The sequence below is a fragment of the Phalacrocorax carbo genome, chromosome 1 (assembly GCF_963921805.1).
Source record: "Phalacrocorax carbo chromosome 1, bPhaCar2.1, whole genome shotgun sequence".
NCBI classification, from domain to species: Eukaryota; Metazoa; Chordata; class Aves; order Suliformes; family Phalacrocoracidae; genus Phalacrocorax; species Phalacrocorax carbo.
This window is the reverse complement of record NC_087513.1, coordinates 95,880,034-95,904,327: the sequence shown is the minus strand read 5'-3', so window position 1 is coordinate 95,904,327 and position 24,294 is coordinate 95,880,034. Positions and strand designations below refer to the sequence as shown.

The 24,294-nt window shown below is 37.4% G+C and overlaps 1 protein-coding gene across 6 annotated transcripts in view; it reads left to right on the top strand.

Annotated features, from left to right (window-relative positions):
* CBLB (Cbl proto-oncogene B) overlaps positions 1-24,294 on the top strand; it is a 136,112-nt gene that overhangs the window by 74,388 nt on the left and 37,430 nt on the right. For all 6 annotated transcript variants that reach the window (XM_064467902.1, XM_064467870.1, XM_064467878.1 and 3 more), the window contains exons 5-10: positions 6,281-6,437; positions 11,473-11,594; positions 14,265-14,402; positions 16,214-16,301; positions 18,662-18,793; positions 22,944-23,147. In XM_064467902.1, the coding sequence (XP_064323972.1) occupies positions 6,281-6,437; positions 11,473-11,594; positions 14,265-14,402; positions 16,214-16,301; positions 18,662-18,793; positions 22,944-23,147 (841 nt within the window). The remainder of the gene's footprint in view (positions 1-6,280; positions 6,438-11,472; positions 11,595-14,264; positions 14,403-16,213; positions 16,302-18,661; positions 18,794-22,943; positions 23,148-24,294) is intronic.

Sequence of the window (24,294 nt, the reverse complement as noted above, 5' to 3'; positions counted from 1 at the left end):
TTTTCTGAAGAAATAGAAATTCTTTCACTGCTAGGGTCAAATACATTACTATTTTAATGCTCTGATACTTTTTTTTTTTCCCCAGCTAAGGCCTGAAATGTATTTATTTTTAACTGGAATTTAGGGAAGAAATGTAGCTATTGATTGCTCAGTAGCAGTTAAACAGGGTATTTCAGATTAATATTCTAAATTTTGAGTGGTTGTAGGTCTGGTGTGGTCAGTGCTTTTTGGCTCAGGTTAGAACAGACATAGCCTCTGTGGCTCAGGTTCAGAGAAGAAGTAGTAAAACAGACACACCACAATGCGTGACTTAACTTGAAAGCATTTAGCTGTCAGAAAGTGAGACCTCAGATAAACTGGGTTTTAATATGTTGTTGATCCCCTTAATTTATTACTTGACTTCCTGTTCTTGCTGCTGACAGTGTCCAAGAGCCCTACTGTTGCCTGAACACTGTAAAAATACGGACTGAAGAGGTGGTCCTCTCCCAGAGAGCTTTAAATCTGGGTATGAACTGATGTGTAAAGGGAAGCCAAAGATAAAGAGGTGAAAGAGGAAGAGGCAGTGATCTGAGTGCCATAGCCTTTATCACCATCATGACAGGTGTTTTGGCAACAGGAACTTTTAAAGAGAAGGAAGTAAACAAGGAATGGGGCTTTTAGAAGACCATCCCCGCCTTGGCTGATCAGCAGCATGGGAAATGGGCTTATTGGTAACCTTGTTTAAAAACTTGAGCTAGGGGCAGAAGGCACCATTCCCTGGGTGCTAGTGAGACATAAACCTTGCTAGATCTTTTTTGTACAAATGCGAGATAAACAAGTTTGAACGAGAAGATAGATAATATTATAGAGAAGAGCTAGTCAATGGAAAGTTGCAAGATATGATTAAAAAACAGAGAAGGACAATGGTCTTCACATTCAGGGTGGTTAAAAATAAGGTAAAATTGCATGTACAAAGGTTGGAGAGAAGAACGTTGTTAATAGTTGGCACACAAGGTTGTGAGACAGGAGAACAGATTCTCAATGGATAGGCAGGAGAGGCAGTGTTTTAAGTGTAAAAGGATGTGCAAAAAGCATGGGTGTGCTTTGGATTTGTGGTTAGACATCAAAGTTGGAAACATATAGATAAGTATATCCCTTCAGGGAGGCTTCCTGCATCCCTTAAGGAAGTGCTAACTTGCTGTCTCCAGCAATGTCCAGTTATGTGGCTTTGGAAATGGATATTTTTGGGGGTGTATTTCCCCTGTTTCATAAGGCTCATTTTCTCTCTTTTTACCTTCTTTTCTCATGTTAGTTTTATCTATATTTGTTCTGCATGATGTCACTGTTTAACGATTGTACTGGCACGATATGGCAGAATTCCTTTTTTCCCTTAGGACTGAACTTCTCAAGCCTTCTGTGTGTCAGTTGTTTGCTCGGTAGTTCAGAAGCAATGAAAACATGTGGCCTCTCACATAAAACTGAAGCAGCAGTCTTAAGAAAATGCTCTCTTCAGTGATGATAAACCAAAATCCACATTGCTCACTACAGACTTGCAAAGAATGTTGTTTCTATCTGGGTCAGTATTTGCTTGAATATTTTTGAGTTTGCTCTGGATACAGTAATGCTCTTTCCATGTTATGTTTTCTGGCGACATTTGAGAGAGCCTCTTGTAGGCAAAAATGTTCACTGTAAGTGTAAGTTACACAGGTACGTGTTTACCTTCCTAGACATACCTGTGGTCTGCTCTGGTTCAAATGGGAGCAGTGTCACTTGACATTCCAGGCTATCTCTGCAGTTCTACCGAAGTGCTGTACTCCGCATGCTCAGAAAATATTTGCTTCCTCTCCAGGTTTATTTTAGTATCTTTTGCTTTTTAATAATGCAGCAACATTCACGGAGTTTAAGGAAATCCTACGTGCACATGATCAGGGCAGAAGGGAAGGGAGGAACTAAATTCCTCTGCTAAGTTGCTTGAAAATCACATGCTGGACACGAATCCTTCTCTTTTAGGCATATGGAAGTTGTGTGGGTGGTGTTTAAAACACTGTATTTGAGATTATATGGTGACACTTCCCTTTGACATGTGTCAGTAATAGTAAATAGATACCATCCTATGTAAAAGTCTTTTTAAAAAGCTTATACTTTGATCAGAACATTTTAAATTCATCATTCTTCAAATATGCTTACTAATGTTACTATTGCAGAAGAAATGTGGAGTGGTGGTGTCATTTTGAGAGGCTTGGGGGCGAAATGGCTTATTTTAGGGTTTTTGACAGAACTCTCAACTAAGAAGACAGCCCGAAGCTAAATGCCAAGATACAGGTAGTTTTGTTGATTTGAGAGAGAGAAGATGTGCACAGAAAGTCTCGTCAGGAAAAATTATTCAGGATCATTTTTTTTATTTTTGTGGTTTCTTTCCTTAAATTTCTGTGGGCTTACTTCTACTCAAATGATGGGGAAAGGCAATACAAAGACGCTGCGGGGATTAATAGTTTCCAAAAAGTTTGGCAGATGGAAATTAGGTTTTCCTTGTAAAAGGTCCTCCATAAGCTTTTTCTACTAAGGTGTGCGTTTCAGCTTCCTTCTCATTTTTGTTTCCTTCTAAAATTACTTCTCTGAAGATTTTGAACTAATTGAAGGTCATAATAAAGTAACATGTAGTACAATAACAGTATGCACATGTAATGTAGTCAGATACTTTTGTGTTACTCCAGTGTCCTGTTATTTTCCCCAAATTGTATTATAAAAAGAGAAACTGTTACCAAAGCCTTGGGTGTATCTGTTCATAATGTGTTCACGTGTTGTAGGCTCTTAACTTCGGGCATCAAACATTTGAGGGAGATCACTATGAGGAAGTACTGCGTAGTACCGTCCTCTCACGTGAGGTACTCTGCAGAACATTGTCTCAGCTGGAGTCATGCGTGCTTTGCTCCAAGGAGTAGCTTACATAACTACAATTAAATACCTGAAGTACTGAGACACTCTGCTTCCTCAGCATAATTCTATAGGGAACTGATGTTACTGGGATGTCAAATCACATCTTTCTGATGAGCTGTAGCAGAGCTGACTAACTCATCTCCTCCTAGACAAGCGTCCACAGGTCAGCCTAATAGCGTGAGGCATGTGAAGAATAGCTGCCAGCCTCTAGTGCAGGGTATCATTAGGGCATGATGTAACAAGTATTAGAAGGACAAAGATCACTGAAAATATTTATAGGAGACACCTTCTGTGGTTCAGGAGCTGAATGCTGCAGGCAATATTTCATTACAAACAGGATCTTTTTTTTTTTTTCTATAAAGGCAATAATTCTTTTGTCTGTTTAGAAATATATATTTAAACAACAATATAAGCATGCTGTTAACTAGGACAGTCCCAATCTCAACCTTGGCTTTATTGGTCCTGTTCCCTTCGCCCTCCCACTGCCCTTGCCATCTCCCCAAAAATTAAAATAACTCTTCAGATTTGAATAATGAAAGGGTGCCTTCAAAGGCTGTATATCCCCTAAAACACAAGAAAGCAACAGCAGCAAAATGTTAATTCAAATAGAAACTCAACTTGCCAGTTGTCTATGAAAACTGCTTTCACCTTCCCTTGCCCCCATTGCCGTGGGAGGCATTCTGCGTGACCCCCTTCTAGATCTCTGCCAGCGGAAGGTCTTTCTCAGTGTGCCTCAAAGGTCACCAGATTTCAGTGCTGTAGGAGCAGGAGGAGACGATGTTGCAGAATTCTTCACCTTGTGAAGACTTGGTAACACCCTCATTTTGAGTGAGCGTGTGCTGTCTGCAAGGTCTCAAAATAGCGCAGCAATTTGTGTATATAAACTGGAGGGAGATACTGGGGGAGGAATGATTCCTGGCTGGTGCTGTTTCAGAGTACTTAGGAATGATAGTTGTGTAAATGTAGCTACTAAGAAATAGGAGTTAACATGTTTCCACAACCAATTTTCACCTTTATTTAAGAAAGCAGAAGGTAAAAGGCCTATTCCACAAATCTGCAGAAAAAAAAAAAATCTGCTGAAATTAGTGAATTTTAAATTGGGGCCACCACTTTTTCAGACACTTGTTCCCAGAGAGGTCCCCAAAAATAACATTAGATGTTATTTTATTAGCTAATCGCTCATTTCCCAACATCTGGTTTCTGTCTTAGCCAAAGTACTAGCCAACAGAGCTCTGAAAACATATTCTCCTGAAGGCTTATGTTTGTTTTCTCTGTTGCTGGTGGTGCTTTGGAGGTGCAGGCTGTTAGTGAATAGAAAGCAAAAGATCCTACTTATTAATTGCACCTAATGAACATGTTTTCGTGAAACTGTTTCAGGTGAGCCATGAAAATGCAATTTTTAAGGTGTAGTATGGCTATAATAATTCCTGATAGATTCTCTGTTGGTTTTTATTTAAGGGTTATTGTCTTAACCCTTTAAAAAAAAACCTGAAACAAACAAACAAAATCCCCACACAATGCCTTCCACTCCAAAAAAGAGAAAGAAAAAAAAAAAAAAGCCCAAACAAAAACAACCAAACTTTTCTAACCCCATTTCAGCACAGTCCCAGTGCTGTAGCCATTTACGGTGGTTTACAAAGAGAATCAGAAAACATTGCAGAGCCATGGTTACAGGAACTAGATAAGCAGTAGGCACTTGAACTAAGACACCTTTAACACCACAAAAGCACTGACATTTTCCAACTTTGTTCTCTGAACTTAGTGCAACATTTCATTCTCTCTTTACCATAATCAAAACTTGATGTGGATTCTTTCTTAAATGGCATCTGATGTGGTATCTCTCTTCAGCTCTTTGTGGTTTCCTGTTTTTCGTACACAGATGAAAGTATCTGCTGAGATCTATTAAACTTCACATTTTATCATTTATGACTTTTTCAATATAAGCCTCCAAGTAACAAGTAGATTTCTTTGTGCTTACAAGTGTAGTGAATGCCTGATGCAGTAGAAATACAGGAGTGTGTCTTTAGTGTTGTCCTTCAATTTACTACTTGTTTTTATTTAGGTTAACTGCATAATATCTATTTATCTAAGATGGTCTAATATCTAAGACCAACTTAATACAGTTGGTCTTTTTTTTTTTTTTCCGACTACCCACAGTACTGTACTACTAAATAATATACATTTCTACATAAGAAAATAGAAAAACTGGAATAAAATAATGTTGGCTTTTATAAAAACAAGGCAATGAGAACTAATAAAAATGGCAAGAATTGTCGGTGAGTTTGAGGCTTGTGTCTTTTGTTTTAGCAGTTATTAACAAAATATTACTATAAATGTGTGAGATTTTGTTAGGTCCTGAAAATAGTTATAAATTGGTTGATAGTTATATGTTGATTATATTTTGGTTAATTAAAATGGTTTTAAAATATCATATAATCTGCTCTCAGTGTGAGGCAGAACTTTTTTAAGAGAAGGTGTTATGGCTTCGAAAAACTTGGATTTGACCCTATTGACATGAGAAGAGGAATTGCTTTTATTGAAAAATTTCTCATAGTTCTGAGAGTGATAAAATAGACCACTTTCAAGTGATCAGCCTTATGTCAGATTCCAAATACAAACACTTGGTTGACAAAATAAATAATTAGCATTAACTATAACTATACAAATAGAAACTGAATTTGACAGAACGTGGCTTTGTATTAGAGAGGATAATTTTAGTTTCCTTCTATTCTGATTTCCCACCTTCTCCCACATTGACTACTGTCTGAAAATAGTCCCCGTCCTGCCAGAATGTGTGAAGGTAAAGATCTGAGATGATGTGTCTTCTAATATTCTTGTAACCGTCATGGGCTATGACAGGCCTTGGACCACTGTTGGTGGTATCTGGTTCATTGCTCTCACATTACTTGACCAGTGTTTATGACCTTTAGCTATAAAAAATGTCATCGCACTAGATACTAAATTGATGCTTATCATTCTGAGAAGAGAGGCAGTGAAGAAAGTTCTTTACCAAGCACAGAGCTGGTCCTTTATCTTTGAGAGGGTGTGAGGTTGGTTGCTACACCTGCTTAGTAGGATATTTCAGCTTCTGCAGTGTTCTTTTTGTTGTTCTCCTAAGGAAGCTTGAATATTTATCATTGTAAAATAAATAACACATTGTTTGACCGTGTTTAACGGAAGGTAAACTGTTCTTTCATTTGCTTGGCCTGCTTTCAGAAAACTTGATTCTTTGGGGTTTTTTTTTTTGTCTGTAGAGAAACCAAATTAATGTTCCACTTCTTTAAAAGTCCAGTTCTGATGTCTAATTAAGGTATCAAATTTTAAATATGTGTTTTTACTAAATTTATTTCCACTCCTTTCACAGAACTATAGTGCCATGGAAAATGTTCAGGCAGTGCCTTCATGAAGTTCATCAGATAAGCTCTGGTTTGGAAGCAATGGCTCTTAAATCTACTATTGACTTGACCTGCAATGACTACATTTCAATATTTGAATTTGATATCTTCACTAGATTATTTCAGGTAAGGTTTGAAAATTTTAGATATTTGTATGAATTTGAGAAGCTTAGTGCCCTGAGGCAAGTATCTATGGGTCAATGAAGGGGTTTGTTGTTATTTTTTAAAAAAAACTGAAGTAACTGAAACACTAGAATTAAAAAATAAATTGTGCAGTTTTTCTAGTCCTTCAGAGATATTCAGGACATCAACACCTACATCTGAAAAACTGAAAACATCCAGCAACACCTTCTTCATTGCTGCACATATTTAGTATGACTACAATATTTTTGTGTTTGCTGCTTACTTATTTTTCACTATTGTTAAATGCATTCCTAGATATGTAGACTTTCAGGTACTTACCAAAGTTTTACTTGTGGTTTCATTGTGCTTTTATATCTATACATACTTATATGAAGTGTTTCTACGAACACATAAGTAAAGTTGCATATGACTTTTTTTTTTAGGCTAAATGTAGGCCCGACTCTTTTCTTTATTAACTTATTCTTGTCATTAATGCTGTGCTGTTTATTTACAATAAGGAGCTATCTTTGGGAATCGCATTAACTGTGTTATTGTTGATAGGTAATATTTATCAGAGATAAGCTTGTATGTATGCTGCATGCTTCTGTTAACCTTGTGTCCCTTCTACAGAACGAACTTGAAGTATTTCAGTCAATATAGAAGGCTGTGCTGGTTTGCATCCATATTAGATGTATTGATCAGTTTAAAATTTGTCACTTTGAATATTTCTTATCATAGAATCATAGTATCATTAAGGTTGGAAAAGTCTTCTAGGATCATCAAGTCCAACTGTCAACCCAACACACCATGTCTCCTAAACCATGCCTCCTAAACTATGCCCTGGTATTTTGTATATAGGAATCTGAGTTATACAACCATTTATTTGATTGTTTCCTTTCTTACCCTCTACAGTGATAAGCTGTCACACAGCCTCAAGTCGCACTGGAGGAGGTTGAGATTGGATATTAGAAAAAATTTCTCCACTGAAAGTGTTACCAATCTCTTAGGGACATGGTTTAGTGGGGGACTTGGCAGTGATAGGTTAACAGTTGGACTCGACGATCTTAAAGGTCTTTTCCAGCCTAAATTATTCTGTGATTATTCTTTAGCCTGTTGGAGATACGTTCAAAATACCAATTTTATGTCAAAGCCCAGGCCTATGTTTGTTCCATCTTCCATGTTATTCTGTGATAATCTCTGTTTAGCTTTCTTAGTTTCACTGTTATGGGAAAGGGTGCCATTATGAAGTTGATATTAAGATTTGGCAGGAGATGATTAATGGTTTTAGTTTACAGAGTTTTGATTTTGGTCATCATCTCTTCTCCATTCTGAGTCAAAACTGTATCAAAGTTGAAAATGTTATGGTGTAAGTAATCTCTGTTTAATTTAACCACAAACATTGGTCACTTATTAAAATACACACAGGTTATGGAGGTTTCAACAAAACTTTGGGGTTCTCTTTGAAATAATAAACTAGAGAATATAGATCATTGTACTTTATGCTGCTTTAGCAAAATCCCCTTAAGCATTGCCCTTTATGTGGACCTCGATGTGACCAAGCACTCCTGTCCGAACGTTGCTGCCTTGGAATCATTTTCTACTCTGTCAAGGTTTCTCCCTTTTATCCAGTATTTGGCAAACTAATATGGTGTTCAGGTTAGTAAACGAGCCCAAATCTTTATCTCAGACTTGACTGCAAAATGTCTGAGGCCTGTTGACTGCAATATACATCACCGTGAAATGCGTTTGTTTAAGGTTCCTTTCTGTAGGATTTCCCACCCCCCACAATCGTTCTGCTTGTGAAAAATAACAGGGGTTTGGGTGTTTTTGTTTTGTTTTAATCTGTACATCAAATATAAACTTAAATGAGAAGTCAGTGGTCTGAGAAGTAACAGTTTGTTCTGACCCTATGTGGTTTCCTATAGATTGTATTAAACTTCAGGCCAGAAGCCTCAAATGCGATTTATTTTCCTTGTTCTGTAAGCCAATGAGTATCTGTTTGCATTAGTTTCTTTGTGAGGCCATTTCTGGTTTGGTTCATTACAGTGCCTTTTGCTAGGAAAAGGGGATCAGCAGTACTGATACATCTAAGGAGAGAAGACTGGTTAGGTTTAACTTTTAATTTAACAATGAAGCAGAGAGAATTTTTGCCAAACCGATTACCAGCTGGTGCAATAGCTGCGTAACTGTTGCAGTGAACTGGCACCGAACTTGGTCTGGGAACCTCTCCCAGAGGTTATGTTTCACATCTCTAGTTTTTAAACAGCTTCTATAACTATGTGTGCATACACCCATGGAGAGAAAATCCCAATTGTTTAAGAAATCAAAGTACTGTTTTGCCAACTGTGGGTTGTGTTTCAGAAAAGCTACATTTATAATGATTATTCACAGAAGAAAGCAAGGCTACTTTTTGTGGAGATCCTGTAGAAATGAAGTTGCTCCCCCTGCCTCCCTGCTGTATGAATGCACAGCTTTAAGTGCTGTGCTCTCTGACCAGAGATGAAGTTAGCATGGCAGAATATGTAGTTGCTTTGAAGGAAAGGAAAGTCATTCTTGTCACTCTTAAAATGTTCAGTTAAATTGTTCTTTTATGTAAAATTTTTTCCATAGAAGAGAAGGTGTACAAATCTCTTCCCATTTGACGTTTCTGCTTTTGTAATACTCTGTTTGTGTGCATAAGGCAAGCTATGAGTTCATGCCCTTTGATTTTTCAGTCGTACTGTCACATCATTTTCTAGGAATAGCAGTAGTGTGTGATACTCTCTACAGCGTCTAAGCATTTGAGGAAGATATTGTCTACTGTCAATTTAGAAGCTTGATGGTTGTGATTAACCAAGGAATTTGCACGCTACTTGAATTTCTTTTATAATGTACTGTCGCAAGCCTTTATATTACCACGGTCCAACAAAACGTCAAAGTACTAAGTGTTTGATCATGTTTTTTTGCTTTTATATGCATGCACTTGAGTAACAAGAGAAGGAACATTGGTTTTTTTGTGAAGGAAGTGCCAGTGTTGGTGTGGTGAAAGGGGAAGAGCCAACTCCCTTTTCTCTCTAGTTAGGGCAACTAAAATTTTTCATGTGATGAACCCTCATGGCATCCATCTTTGAGGGTGCAGAGAGGAGCTGCCAAGATGCAGTGTTGCATCTAGGACTGTGATTTTTTCCCACCCCCCTCACTTTCTTTTGTACAAATTTGAACACTTGGGATTTCTTATGGCCTCTGTGCTGAAACCTTACTTTCATATGTCTGATTTGAAGAGGTATTAATTTTGAAATAAAACAGGTGGTCATCCATGTTTAAGTAGTGGTTAGTGTTTGCCTGGGAAATGTATCATAATCTCAAGCAGAACTGTTAGGATACTCTGCTCAGATATGTCACACAGGCATTTTATCTCTGCCTTACTATCCCTTAGAAGTCCTTTTAAAGGGAATCTGCAGGGCACACAAGAACACAAGTCTCTTCTCTTGGGTTGCTTAACTTCACCTGCCTTGATCCTTTGACAAATGCATTAAAAAATTTCCAAACCATTGAGAGGCAGTTTCTTGTCTCTCCAAATGCTGGCAATGGACACAACATATTTGTATTAATCCACTACTTAAAAATCATCCTTCATTTACAGTAAAGGACTGTTCTGTATTCTTTGAAGTGATAGCATATCAGGCACGTTTCACTGAGTTTTTTGAAGGATTTGCTATTCTGGTCAGCAAAGACTGTGATGAAGTGCTGTCAATATTTATTTTATTTTCTGGCTGTCCACTGGTTTTGGTTGGGATAGAGTTTATTTTCTTCATAGTAGCTAGTGTAGGGCTGTGTTTTGGATTTGTGCTGGAAACAGTGTTGATAACACAGGAATGTTTTCGTTGCTGCTGAGCAGCGCTTACACAGAGCCAAGGCCTGTTCTGCCTCTCACCCCACCCCACCAGCGAGCAGGCTGGGGGTGCACCAGGAGTTGGGAGGGGACACAGCCCGGACAGCTGACCCCAACTGAGCAAAGGGATATCCTACACCATATATCAGAATATAAAGCTGGGGGAAGAAGAGGGAAGTGGGGGATGTTCAGAGTGATGGCATTTTGTCTTCCCAAGTAACCGTTACGTGTGATGGAGCCCTGTTTTTCTGGAGATGGCTGAACACCTGCCTGCCGTGGGAACTGTTGAATGAATTCCCTGTTTTGCTTTACTTGTGTGCCTGGCTTTTGCTTTCCCTGTTAAACTGTCTTTATCTCAACCGACAAGTTTTCTTACTTTTACCTTTCTGATTCCGTCCCCCATCCCACCGGGGGGGGAGGGAGCGAGTGGCTGCGTGGGGCTGAGTTTGCCGGCTGGGGTTCTGGCACATGGGTTGTGTGCACTGGACGTCGTATGGATCTTTGGATAACTGCTTGTCTGGACCTCCCGGGACAGTTTCTTTACAACCAAGACAGGGAGGAAATAATATTTTCTTCTCTTTCCGAAAAAAACCTCTTCTGCTGTGGAGGAACTGTCCCACCGAGCGGCTGTGTGGTGCTTAGTTGCCGGCTTGGGTTAAACCACGGCAGGCTGTAATGCTGTTACGGTAACTGAAGAAATCAAGAAGTAGAGCTTAAGAAAAGGAACAAGAGCTCAAATTAGTGGTTTTATTAGGCTTCATTTGTTAGTGTTACTTATCATTAACTATGAAAGTGCCTCAGGACCTCTCAAAATAGGCTTAATTTTGTTTTTATTAAACCATTGTGGAGCCATACTCTCCAGGTTCTAACTAAACATCATGTTTAATATTTTATGTAGTTTAATAGGAGACCCCTTAAATTCATGGTGTTCAAAGTCTTTATCCAAAAATTTACACTTGATGTGCTTGGAATAATTCTTTTAAAGGAACCCTTGTAGCAAAGCTGGGTATTCAGGACAGCCTTTTGTACTGTTTAAACCTTAACCAAAAGTGCATAATTTTTAGGTGAAGCTAAAACACTGTAGGTGTTTCCGACAAATTGTATTGAGTTTTATTAGAAATATGTAACTACCTGGCTGCATCTGTTTAATTTGTCTTCTCTTTTTAGCCATGGGGTTCAATCTTAAGGAATTGGAACTTCTTAGCTGTGACCCATCCTGGATATATGGCGTTCCTGACATACGATGAAGTGAAAGCAAGATTGCAAAAATACAGCACTAAGCCTGGGAGGTGAGAGGTTTTGATGATTTATTGCTTTCCAAATAAACTTGCTGTCTCAGAAGCTACATAATTATTCTAGGTTCATACTTCTATATTGCGTGATACTTACACCCACTGCAATATTGAAGGAGTGAGTTTTGGGCTTTTTTTTTTTCCTAACAGTGAATCAGAGAAATAGTAGGGTTTTTTCATACTTGTAATTTTATTTATTTTGTACTTTTAAAAATAGTTTAATACTAAAGCTCAGAACTCCAAAAATGCGTTCAGAAATGCTGACCTTTTAAATTTTAAGACATAGGAATTTTGTAACCATGATTTGTTATTTACGCCATAATTCTTCTACAGTGGTATGAAACAAACAGATATTAGCACATGAAAGTCTAAACTGCAAATGAGCAGAAGAAAAACAGAAATTATGTTGCTTTTCCTTTCTTCTGTATTCAGGACAACAAGCAACGCATTCCTGAAAAGCAGATTTGAAAATATAATTTGCTTTTCAAAATTTGCATTGAATTGTTGCTTAACAGGAGAGTAAAAGTCATCTGAACATCTTTCATGGTAATACACTTAAACACTGATTAAATTCATAATTTATGTGTTCCTTCCATGTTCATATATTTTTTTCGTCTTTGCCAGTAACGATTCTATATCACAAACTCTGCATCTAGAAAAGGAATCTGTCAGATTAAATATAATGATGTGTAGAGGTTTTTAAATAATTTCTATGTAGTGCTATACATACTGAATTATTCAAACTGAACATTTTACCATTTAAACAGTACTGTGCCGTTCTTCTGGCAACTTCTGTTGTCCTATTGTTTTCTTCACTCAGATTGGAGGAATAAAAATTCATTAATGGATTTACTCCTATATTAGTTAACTTCTGTGTTGCTACTTTTACCTTTCAGTTATGAAGCTTTTTTCCCTAATGTTTAGCTGTCTGCCTTTGCTGCAGGGTGGCATGTATACATAGTTAAAAAAGCATCATTTTGAAACTTGTTAGAGAAGTCTAGCAACAGTTACACCCATATTCTGTATTTGGTTTATTTTGATTTTTAGCAAACAATATACTGTATCTTGTAAAGTATGACTGGTCAAGTGCCTGTATACAAGAATCTTGTGTTTCCAGTATAACAACATTGATTTTTACCTTGGTACTCATGAACACTACTACAGGAATCGGATAACTAGGTTGATTTTGAGAGTGGTTGCTATACTTAGTGTTTTTGCTATTAATGATTCTGATTCTGTGATTATAAAAGTAATCGAGAAATTACCCAAAGTTGCCTTTATGTTCCTTGTAAATAGAGTTAGTTTCAAGATAACTTTCTATTGCGTATCAGGAAATGACTTTCTGAATTGCTTAGGTGAAATGCTGGAATGTGGAAGAGGAGATATGAAGTGAAATTGCTTCTTTAATCTGTGTAAAACATCCTGGAAATGACAAGATTCTGTTCAAATGAATAGTTACTACTTCAATGTAATGTTGGCCCTATTGAAGGTTGTTAGAGCTTTGCCAGACTTCAGGGAGGCTAAGATTTCTCATTTTAAATGGTTTGGAAGGAAATAAAATATTGATGTATAATTAAGAAAAGCTGCTCTATAATAAAAAATTGAGTTTGTGGTATTTCACTGTGGGATGCGTTTCTGAATGAGTTTTTTGCATATGAGATGGTGTCTGACATTAAAGGAACTAGAGTTTTTAGTAAGAACTAAACATGCCCAATATTGTTGCCCATAATCTTCCTTTTTCTCCTACTGTGCTCTTTGTCTACATTATGTATGCTCCCAGCTATCACCTGTAACACACAAAAGTATTTAAATTTAAGTCCAGTTGGCTTGGTATTATCTGGTATTTTCTGAAGTAGAAGTGATATTTCTTCTGTTCACCTCCTCTGGTACACACAAAATTAGCATTGCTAGTAGAGCAGTTTTCATTATTCGTCATTTGCCTTTCAGTGTGAAATGTCTCTGATGAATTTTCCACTGGATACCAGTTCAAAATTTGACCACAATGCTTGTCCAAGCCTCTAAATCAGAAAAATACATGCAGCTCATTACTAACTCTTGAGACTAGGCACGATGGTAATCAACCGACTTAGGCTGACTGTTGACTGATACTTACTTTTGAGAGGTGATCTTGGGCTTACCATCACAAACCATATTTCCTTCTGTTCAGGAGGATGTGTTTCCACTAAATAAAGACTCACTCTCCTTTTTGCAGGAGAAGCTCGGAGAGTAGTCCTGTAGTGTGTTATATCCCACATTTCTGTTGCATCTGAATATGTGTGTATGCACAAAAGGTGTATGTTGTAGTTATGGAGATTTGAGAATATAATACGCTGTTCTTCTAAAAGGTTTATGGGCATGTCTAAATGTACACAATAGGACTATTCGCAGTGAATGTGCAGCTTTCACTTTGAGAACTAAAAAGCAAGCAAATGAAAAGTTGGGGGTAGGGTGCTACTGTTATCTTATTTCTGCCCATGAGGAACTGACAGCGCAAAAGATGCAGGTTTATTTATGGAGATACAAAAAACACGTGGCAGAATTGGGAATCTGACCCAAATCTTCAGAGACCTAATTTAATGTCTTAACCAGAGGCCATCCCTGCTCTATTCACTTGTTTTGCTGAACTCTGATTAACACTGACATTTTATTCATCCTGTTTTTATCAAGCTACATTTTCAGACTGAGTTGCACTCGCCTGGGACAGTGGGCCATTGGATATGTGACTGGCGACGGGAACATATTACAGACCATACCTCACAATAAGCCTCTGTTTCAAGCTTTGATTGATGGCAGCCGGGAAGGATTGTAAGTACAAATTCCTATAGTCACCGTATGTATGAAACCCTGATTTCCTTGTTCTTCTAATGCTTCTATGGGTAGTTATTAAAGATCTTTAATACAGAGATTCTGGATAGAGTGTTTAGCATTCCTTTGGAGTTTAAGGACCATCCCTTTTATTCATTTGGAAAACGCTTGTTTCCAGGTAATTCTGTTAACCAAAGCCGTATCTCATAGCAGATAAATTCCAGAAGAAGATAAAATTGGGCAGCTGTCACATTGATTCCTTCCTTCCTTACCCCCTGCACCTGCCAGGACTTCCAAATGCATTTAAAAGCTTATTGAACAATTACTACTGTCAGTTACTCATGTGTCTAGCTCTGGACAATGATTTGAAAGCTACGTAATTGCTTTTTTATGTATTATGCAGCCAGAACATTTTCTAGGTTCTAATAGTTTACTGAAAAGATTAATAATTATAAGAGGATCTAAGTTTATAGGGAGTAATAGTACATATTTACGAGGTGGGCTGAAGTAGCAGATACATTTCTGGTGTCAGAATCTTTTTACTGGGAACCTTGACACAAAAAGCAGTGTTCAGTTTTGGGTCCCTCACTTCAAGAACGATGTTGAGGTGCTAGAACATGTCCAAAGAAGGGGAACCAAGCTGGTGAAGGGTCTAGAGCACAAGTCTTATGAAGAGTGACTGAGGGAACTGGGGTGGTTTAGCCTGGAGAAGAGGAGGCTGAGGGGAGACCTTATCGCTCTCTACAACTACCTGAAAGGAGGTTGTAGCAAGGTGGGGGTCGGACTCTTCTCCCAAGTTACTAGTGATAGGACGAGAGGGAATGGCCTCAAGTTGTGCCAGGGGAGGCTTAGATTGGATATTAGGAAAAATTTCTTCACTGAAAGGGTTGTCAAGCACTGGAACAGGCTGCCCAGGGAAGTGCTGGAGTCACTATCCCTGGAGGTATTTAAAAGATGTGTAGATGTGGTGCTTGAGGATATGGTTTAGTGATGGACTTGGCAGTGCTAGGTTAATGGTTGGACTTGATGATTTTAAAGGTCTGTTCCAACCTAAATAATTCTATGATTCTATGTGTCTATATTCATGTGATCATAATGAAAGAAAACAAAAGGGGGGGGGGGAGGAATTGATCAATCCTCACAAAAAGACTAAGAAACCCTTTACAATCTTTCAATTTTTCTCAGTCCTGCGAAGTCCAGAAATTTTTTTTCCAAATATAATGATTTCATACCTGTAATAAAAACATACTTACAATGGTGGTGTTTCTACTTGACTCAAACTGAGCAAACAACAACTAGAGATGAGAATATTTATTGCAGGGTGAAGTTTTTCCACCCTGTGTAAATATAGCTTTCTGACAGTGTGACTTAACATGACTTTAAAGAAACTTTTTCCAAGTTAGAGGTAACATAAATCTGAATATAGAACAACTTAGACTCTCTGTAATATAATTTAACCTATTATTTATTTCCCACAGGATTGAATTGGTTCTTGCTTAAGGTCCAGTCTGCATCTTGGATTCTCAGTGTAATGCTTGTCATAAATATATGTAGATTTATGTCATAATACACAGAGATATACACATGTGTAATATTATATATATCATAATACAGGTACACACAAATGTGTCAAAATGCATATGCAGCGATTCAGTTGCACGCAAAAAGTAAGAGAGGGGGCTGAGGGAAGATGATGCATTTTAGCTAATGTGTACTGTAACTTGTTCTACCCCTTTGAAATTTCATAGGTATTATTTAGCTAATAAAGCTAAAGAAATGTGCATATTTATAACAATCTTCTTGTGCTGCAGCTATCTGTTCCCAGACGGACGAAGTTATAATCCTGATTTGACAGGACTATGTGAACCCACACCACACGATCACATAAAAGTCACACAGGTATGATGCAGAGTTTGCCAGTTATTTTGTAATCTTCACTTTTCTTAGTATCTCATCTAACAGTGATAATATGCTTTTATTAAAATGTGAGAAGTAAATTCATAAGAGTGCAAATATGTTGCTGATAGAAGGGCTTAAATGAAGAACAGGATAATAATCCTTTAAACTCCAGAGGTGATGGTGATGCAGTTAGCATGGCTTGGAAAGTTTTCTTTATTTTAAACCTCTTCCAAGTGAGAAATGTGTTAATGGTTATTAAAGATTTTTCTGATATTTCTGATATTTTTTCTGGTACAGGTTTATGTAGCTTGGTGTTTTCTTGCTAGGAGCATTTGGGTATACAGAAATAAAATCAAGATCGAATGATAGTTTTGAAGCCTGAATAAGAATGCTACAGTTTTTTGACAGGTCCAGGAGGAAAAGTATAGTCCATATATCACAAAGATACCAGTTCCAGAGTCTCTTTCCGTTCTCCTTTGTCTATTGTGCAAATTAAAGGAGAGATCAGGGAAAAGCAGCAGAAGTTATTAAGTGCTTAAAGGGAGTCGCTTGGCAGAGAAAGTGAAAATATCTACATGTGCTTGCAGTCTTGTTAAGGGGTGATGTGATAAACCAATGTGCAGATGTTTGATACTCAAGTAATGGGAAGTAGCCACCACAAGACAAGTGCTTGATTAAAAATGCTGCTGAAATTAACACTAGAAGGTTAAGGTATACTGTGTAGAACATTTTTCCTGACAAAAGTATCTGGAAAATTTGAGCATATGTTCAAGGAAAGACATCAGACTAAATACAAGCTATACTGTTTCAGATGGTCTTCCATTTCTTCAGAGCAGACTGGATGACCTGCTGAATCCTCTCTAATTCTGAGTGTTCTATGTGTATTCCACTTCCAGAAATATTTTAGAAAATAAGTATTCATTACCACCTATGGTATTATCAGGAATACCATTATGAATATATCTGTTTCCTAAGTAAAATAATTCCTAAAAACAATTACCTGAAGAAAGTCTGAGTACTTCCACTTATCTGACTTCCCTCTTTTCTCTCCAGTCTTAAAATAGTAGTGAGAGAGTAATGCAGAGGTACCAGATATTTGTGTTGCATATACAATTTTCTAGCCCCATAGCCTCACTTTTCCTCAAGGAAAGGGAAAGCAGTTCAGACATTTTCAGTGATTACCTTGTTCTACACAAGACATTCATGCCGTATTTTGAATTCACTGAATGAATCCAGTTGCTTCTGAACTTGTAGTTATGAGGACACCATTAGATAATTCTGATAGTAATTCAACAGTCTGAACTATATGAATGCTGCCTTAAATAATATAGAACTGCAGTAGTTTAAAGCTGTCACTAGAGTTGCTTAAACTGTGAAAAGATGGTGTAAAAGTGGCTGCAGGGCTAGATTGCTGCAGATGGATTCTTTGCGAGAGCTCCACCATAAGCATCTTTAGTACATACTACAGCTGCAGATATGAGCTGTCTCTCTTATTTTCTCTTTTTCTTAGCCTCATCTCCCCTCCATTTACTCAGCGGTAACTACTTATTTTCCCATGACCTGGATTCTACTTATTTTAAGCTTTCAAAATTTGGTTTTTCAAGGCTAAAAAAGCTTGCTTTCTACACAAATGCATTTGATTGCCAGTTCCCCCAAAATACCTAATTCTAGAAAACTGGACTCAAATGTCATCTATTATTTATTCCTCCTAAGGGTGTTCTTATACCTTTCTGTCAGTCTTGTAAGGACTATTTGTAGGATACAAAGTACCGAATGATCTGTGCATAGCTGTTGCCACGTTATCCTGGCGGGTATTCTTGCCATACTTCCTTCACAAGGGTTGTTTACTTCAGTTAATGATACTGCTATACTAAATCCTTGCTGTAGGTAGAAAGCCCTCTTTCTGGTCAGTTTTCAATCCAACAACTTTTATTAGTACTAAGCCTATTCCTAGAAAACTGAAGTCTGGGTTTTGTTCCCATTCATCACTTAATTTCTCACCTATAGCCATGAGTTCGTTATCTTCCTCTTAACTGCAACCAAGGAAAAGCAGGATGTATGCCTTGCATAGTAGTTACATGTGCGAAGTCTGCAGAAAACCTAATAGGCACAGATATTTTAAACCTTTTTTGTAGCATGTATTGTAGTATATCATAGGTTTGAAGAAGCAAAAAAAGTAAGCTGTTTCAGTAATCTTGGTGTGGTTTTAAGTAGATCAGTGCCAATAGTTTCCTTGACTAATAAGTAGACTGTGTTGGAAAAAGAGACTCAGAAAATGCTTCTCACAACTGTTGCTTAAGTATATTCTTTGTGCAAAAATCATAGTAAAGAAATAATCACTTGACTTTCTTTTGTTACAGGAGCAGTATGAATTGTACTGTGAAATGGGTTCCACTTTTCAGCTGTGTAAAATCTGTGCAGAGAATGACAAGGATGTGAAGATAGAGCCTTGTGGACACCTTATGTGCACTTCTTGTCTTACAGCGTGGCAGGTACTGTCATAGTTCAGTTAGTGAAGAAGAGGATGGATTTCTCTGTTACATCCCTGTTTACAATGAGGTATACGTGTACTTTCCAGGTATTTGGTAAGAGGGTTCAAGGACATATATATTTAAAACAATAAACTTTCATTTTGTGGACCAAACTCTGTGAAATATAAAGTTCCAGGAGTCATTAAAGTCTGGACTTGTAGGCTTGCTAAGGCCATTTGCTGACTGCTTCTAAGTGGAAACTGTTTCCTGAGTGCAGTATCTACTCAGACAGTGAAAGCTGGGCATTTGGTGCCAATTCAGCCACTCAGGTCACTTCATGATGCATTTAAAAGGCAGGAAGAGGACAGGTAGCAGCCCAGAATGGATAACTGACTAGACAACGTTTTATAAGGAGACAGGATGTCTTTGGTGAGAGGATTCAGTCAGTAGTACAAGTCATGAAATGAAATAGCCTGTGGAAAAATAAGCTTCGGATTCTTGTGTTTCAGGTTAACAGTATCTAAAGCACTGAACCACCTAGCTTGAGACTGTTGTTGGGGTAAGAGATTGAGTGGAGGGGAAACGCTGATCTCTCAATGTCATTTACAGAATATCCCAAAAAACACAGAGGCTTCCTGGTGACCCATGTTGGTGTATTTTGTTCATGGAGATACCAGACTGTGGGAAAAGGAAGGACTGGTACCTTTAGTTCAGCACAGTTAACATTCATTTGTCTTAAAAATTAAAATAAAAGTCATCTTTACAACTTCAGACTTTCCCCTAATAGGTGCTTTTCAAACTGAATCAGTTCTGCCTCCTTCTCCCTGCCTCTTCTTCTTTCGTATCTGTATTTTTGGGGAGAGAAGAGTCACCCCATTCTCAGGCAGGACTCTGTTCCACAGTTAGGCTCCAGTCTTTGGTAACAAATGAAGGGAGAAGAATAAAAAGAATCCTTGACTCTAGTCCAGTTATGACCTTGTTTTAAATGAGTTAATCTCAGTTAATGAGTTTTCATTCTCATGAAAGGTACTTTAAGGTATGACTTAAAGTACTATAGTTTTTCATTCCTAATTAAGAAGTCACCATTGGCAAGCCAACACAACGTATCAGAAGTATCATGTGAGTTTTTCTTCCATTAGCAATAAAGCTTGCTGAAAGAGGAGTATTCTCAGTTTCCGATTTTGTGTTCTTTCTGAAATTTGAGTTTTATGCTCCAAATGTAAGTCTTTCAAACTGCAAACAGATTAGAAATTCTGAGAAAATTCCATTTTAGACATACCCAAATATGCATATCTATTTCACTACTAAGCAGCTGCTGAGCTGGAACAACATTTCTCATTTCAGGAGTACCCTTTCTCTGTTCTTACCAGTTTCATTCTGAATGACAAACACAGAGGTCTGACTATGTTAATCTTTGACTTTAAAAGTTCTGAAATTCTGAGGTCTGTAGCTTTTTTTCTCTTCTCTTCTCCTCTTCTCCTCTTCTCCTCTTCTCCTCTTCTCCTCTTCTCCTCTTCTCCTCTTCTCCTCTTCTCCTCTTCTCCTCTTCTCCTCTTCTCCTCTTCTCCTCTTCTCCTCTTCTCCTCTTCTCCTCTTCTCCTCTTCTCCTCTTCTCCTCTTCTCCTCTTCTCCTCTTCTCCTCTTCTCCTCTTCTCCTCTTCTCCTCTTCTCCTCTTCTCCTCTTCTCCTCTTCTCCTCTTCTCCTCTTCTCCTCTTCTCCTCTTCTCCTCTTTTTGGCTTAGCTGAAAGGACTAAGCAAAAGGACTGAAATCTTTGTACTTTTGATTGCCAGGTGTTTTGTAGCATGTGCTATACTATGTGCCAGCAATGTGCTCCTATTCTGGAGACTTGAGAAGCTGAGGTCCTCAGTACTTTGGCCAATGGCTAGGCATTCAGGAAGAGGACAACAAAGTGTTTTAGGCTCAGATAACTGATGTGTTTGAAAACATCAAGCTTCATCAGAACATTGCAACAAGCTGTAATTGGCCAGGTGCTTTTCGGACTTCATTACAAATTTAACTTTTGTCTAATTAGTGAGACAATGAAGAAATATTAAACTGTAAGAGCATCGGCTGTTGCGAGTTTCTGATGGGCTAGTGTTTCACTGGCAGCATAACAGCTCATTAGACATGCCTCAAGAGGTCCAATACAGATGTTTTCGCTAAGCAGAAAAAATTTGTGTAAGCAACATCAGATCTGCATAGAATACTGAAGATGATTCAGAGTTGTTCACCTTCATAGAGATCAGTCTCTCAAATAAGACTTAGTTTAACTGTTTCCTTTTTGTATTATGCAATAGGAGTAAAATGTCATTTTCTTCCACAGAAACCTATTCTTGTCTAAAAACTATATGTCTGTTCTTGATTCTAAAAGCATATGGGCATATATGCTGCATTGTAAGGTTCACAATAGCTTCTCTCTGTGTTCTAAATAAGCTTTCTGTGGGCTTGGACAAATGTGTGTATTCATATAGACATCTGAGATCTCGTTTTTAATTTCTCAGTTGTACTGATGCTTTTGAATACAAAGTCTCTGCTGCTGTGATTGTTACCCAGTATATTTTAGTGAACTTAGTGCTTTTGAAAAGACAAGAAGAGAACTGCTAGTACAGAACCGTTTGACAACACAGATACATGAAAGCCTTGAAAATTAAAAGCTCTGTGCCTTATCTGTAAAGCGGTTTTTAGAAAATGGAACTGTAAAGAATTGTATGAGTAAGGGAGGACTTCTGTTCACTTGACAGTGATTACTTCAGTAGGTCCATAAAATTTGGAGGCACTCTTTGAGCTAGTAAGTGATGTTGACTAGTCCTTTGTAATTAGGATGCAAGGCTGCTAAAAGTAGATGACATATATCTTTCCTTACAAAATGAAAATCCAGTACTAACCATGCAAATAGATCTGACTGTTGTCAGGCGACATCATTCATAGTTATCTGGCCTTGGAATACAGTTCTTCCAGAAACTGTAAAATTGTCAGTTTAGTAAGACTGGCAAGTGTCAGGATAAAAATAATGCTAGAAAAAAATTAAAGCTGTCCTTACATTGGAGAAATCAAAAAGCTGTGCTTGCTTGATGATATTTCAGGATAGGTAGGTTGTTTAGCATTAATTTTGGTGTTTGTGTCATCTTAGCTTTCTGTCTACCTGACTGCAAACATGACACAACGTGATTTCTGAATTCAGATTGGATTATCTTGATCTTTCAAAGCTTCCAGGCTCTTCTGGGTGTGTTTTTTGTTTTGGTTTGGTTGGGTTTTTTTATTTATTTGGTTGGTGGTTGGTTTTTTTAAATTCAAATCTACATTGTGCCTTGATGGAAAAAATTCTTTATAAGTGCTTGAAAGACTTCCCTCTGATATTTTTGTTCTTCAGTAGTCTGAAATCTACTTTAAAGGCTTTTTGATTATTTCTGATGAGGAAAAAAAAATTTCCAAAATGATTAGAAGGAATGGAAATATAGCTGCTTGAAAATCATTTAACATATTATACCACTTATAAATTAAAATTAAAGTAATTCTTGTTTCTTATAACATATAAAAATAGTTCCTTGTTTTACATAATTTACTTGAAAATGTAGTGAAGTCCAGGTTTATTACTTAAACTTGTCAAAAAGGTTTGTAGCCTTACGTGTTCTGTATGCATATTGCTGAATGATGGTAGTGTTGCAGCCATGATGGACTGTATATACCTTCTTCACAGAATAAGAGCTGCATGCCCTAGAGCTCATCTGCATTTACTAACTTAAAAAGAAAAATAAATACTTTATAAAAGATACATAATAAAATTAATTATCTCTGTCTACACACCTCGCCTTCTTACCTCTGAAGAAATAGGAAAATTGTAATCCTAAAAGGGAAGGTGTTACTTCCTGAGCTGTAACACTAAGACAGTTACAATTTTGGTGCTTTGTAGAGATAATGGTTGCATTTTGTTTAGTTATTTTAAGTGAAGCCTAATCTTTTGGAGAGACAGCTTTAAAAGTGCAGTCCTTTTACCATTTAGTACAGTTAATTATCTGTGAGTCTGCTTCCTGTTTATTCCAGTGCTTCTTTACAAGCTCTTCAAGACCTGTTAAGGGCATTTTTGTATAGAAGGATGTAAGACCTACTTTTAAAATTACTTCAATTTTTTATTTTTAAAAAATTTATGTTACTTTTTTGTCTTGCTGTAGGAATCTGATGGCCAAGGCTGTCCTTTCTGCCGCTGTGAAATCAAAGGAACTGAACCAATCATTGTGGATCCCTTTGATCCAAGGGATGAAAATTCCAGGTGCTGCAGTATTATTGATAGCTTTAGTATGCCCATGTTGGACTTGGATGATGATGACGATAGGGAAGAGTCTTTAATGATGAATCGTTTGGCTTCAGTCCGAAAGGTAAATTTTCAAATGCTGTAAGACAGATAAAGCTATACATTTGTAAATGAAGCTGCCTGTAACTTTCGACAATAAGAGGTTGCACTTCATGCTCTAGGTTTCAGCAACTCACTGAACAGTTCTTGGGTTGAAAAAATAAAATGCATCAATATTGCAGCAATAATACCAAAGTTGAATAGGAGCAAAAAAACCAAATTCCTGATATGAACTGAGTTAACTCTGTTTATAACGGAGGAAGCATGAGTGTGCACCAGCTGAGTCTCTTATCCAAAATACGCTGTACAGACCATGCCCAGAAATGTTATTTGTAAGGAACAAAAAATTTCATATATGCAGAATACGTTAGCTTTCTGCACATGTGTGTATACACATGCACAGAATATTATATGATTAAACTTGAGTTTCTGAAGAGGTTATAAATATTATTGCTTTGTGAAGGTGACTTGGAACCCAATTCATATTGCACACAAGTACCTTTTAATCATGTTTCATGTGAGTTGTCTATGTTTTTTTTTCCTGTATTTTTTAGTATTAGGTACTTTTAACAGGAAAAGTGTATCTGAGATTATTCACAGTGACTTTTTGTTTTGAGATGTGTTTTTTTGTCCAGAAAGTGCTCTATGTTAAATTCTGGGATCTTTATTTAGTCACAATCTATCACCGATAAATAAGCACTGTCATTAACAAGAGTTAATTTTACGTTGCTAGTTTTCACTACTATATTTTAGCCTGCAATAGATATTGCTATAGGCCATGCCACACTGAAACTTACAGTGCATTTTCTATATTTTACCTTTTACTAAGGTCATCTAGATTGAATAGTTGCCATGTAATTAATTCTGTAACATCTTACTCTTCCATTTCCTTATCGTTGTACTTGTTTTAAAAAAAAGTGTTTCACCCTCATATCAGAGTATCTGTCAGTTAATATACATACTTCTGATATCCTTCCTAACCTCTTTAAGTCGTATGAATCATTCTTGTGTTGTGTATGTAATACAACATGGCCTGCTCTTGGGAACAGTTTATCCTTCCTGCCTGGACCTAAACTGCAGTCTGCAGCCTGACCTCTGTGAGATAGCCTTGAATTGACGTGCCTTTATAACACTATCACTTCCATGATAAGGCAAAAATGCATTATGGTTTT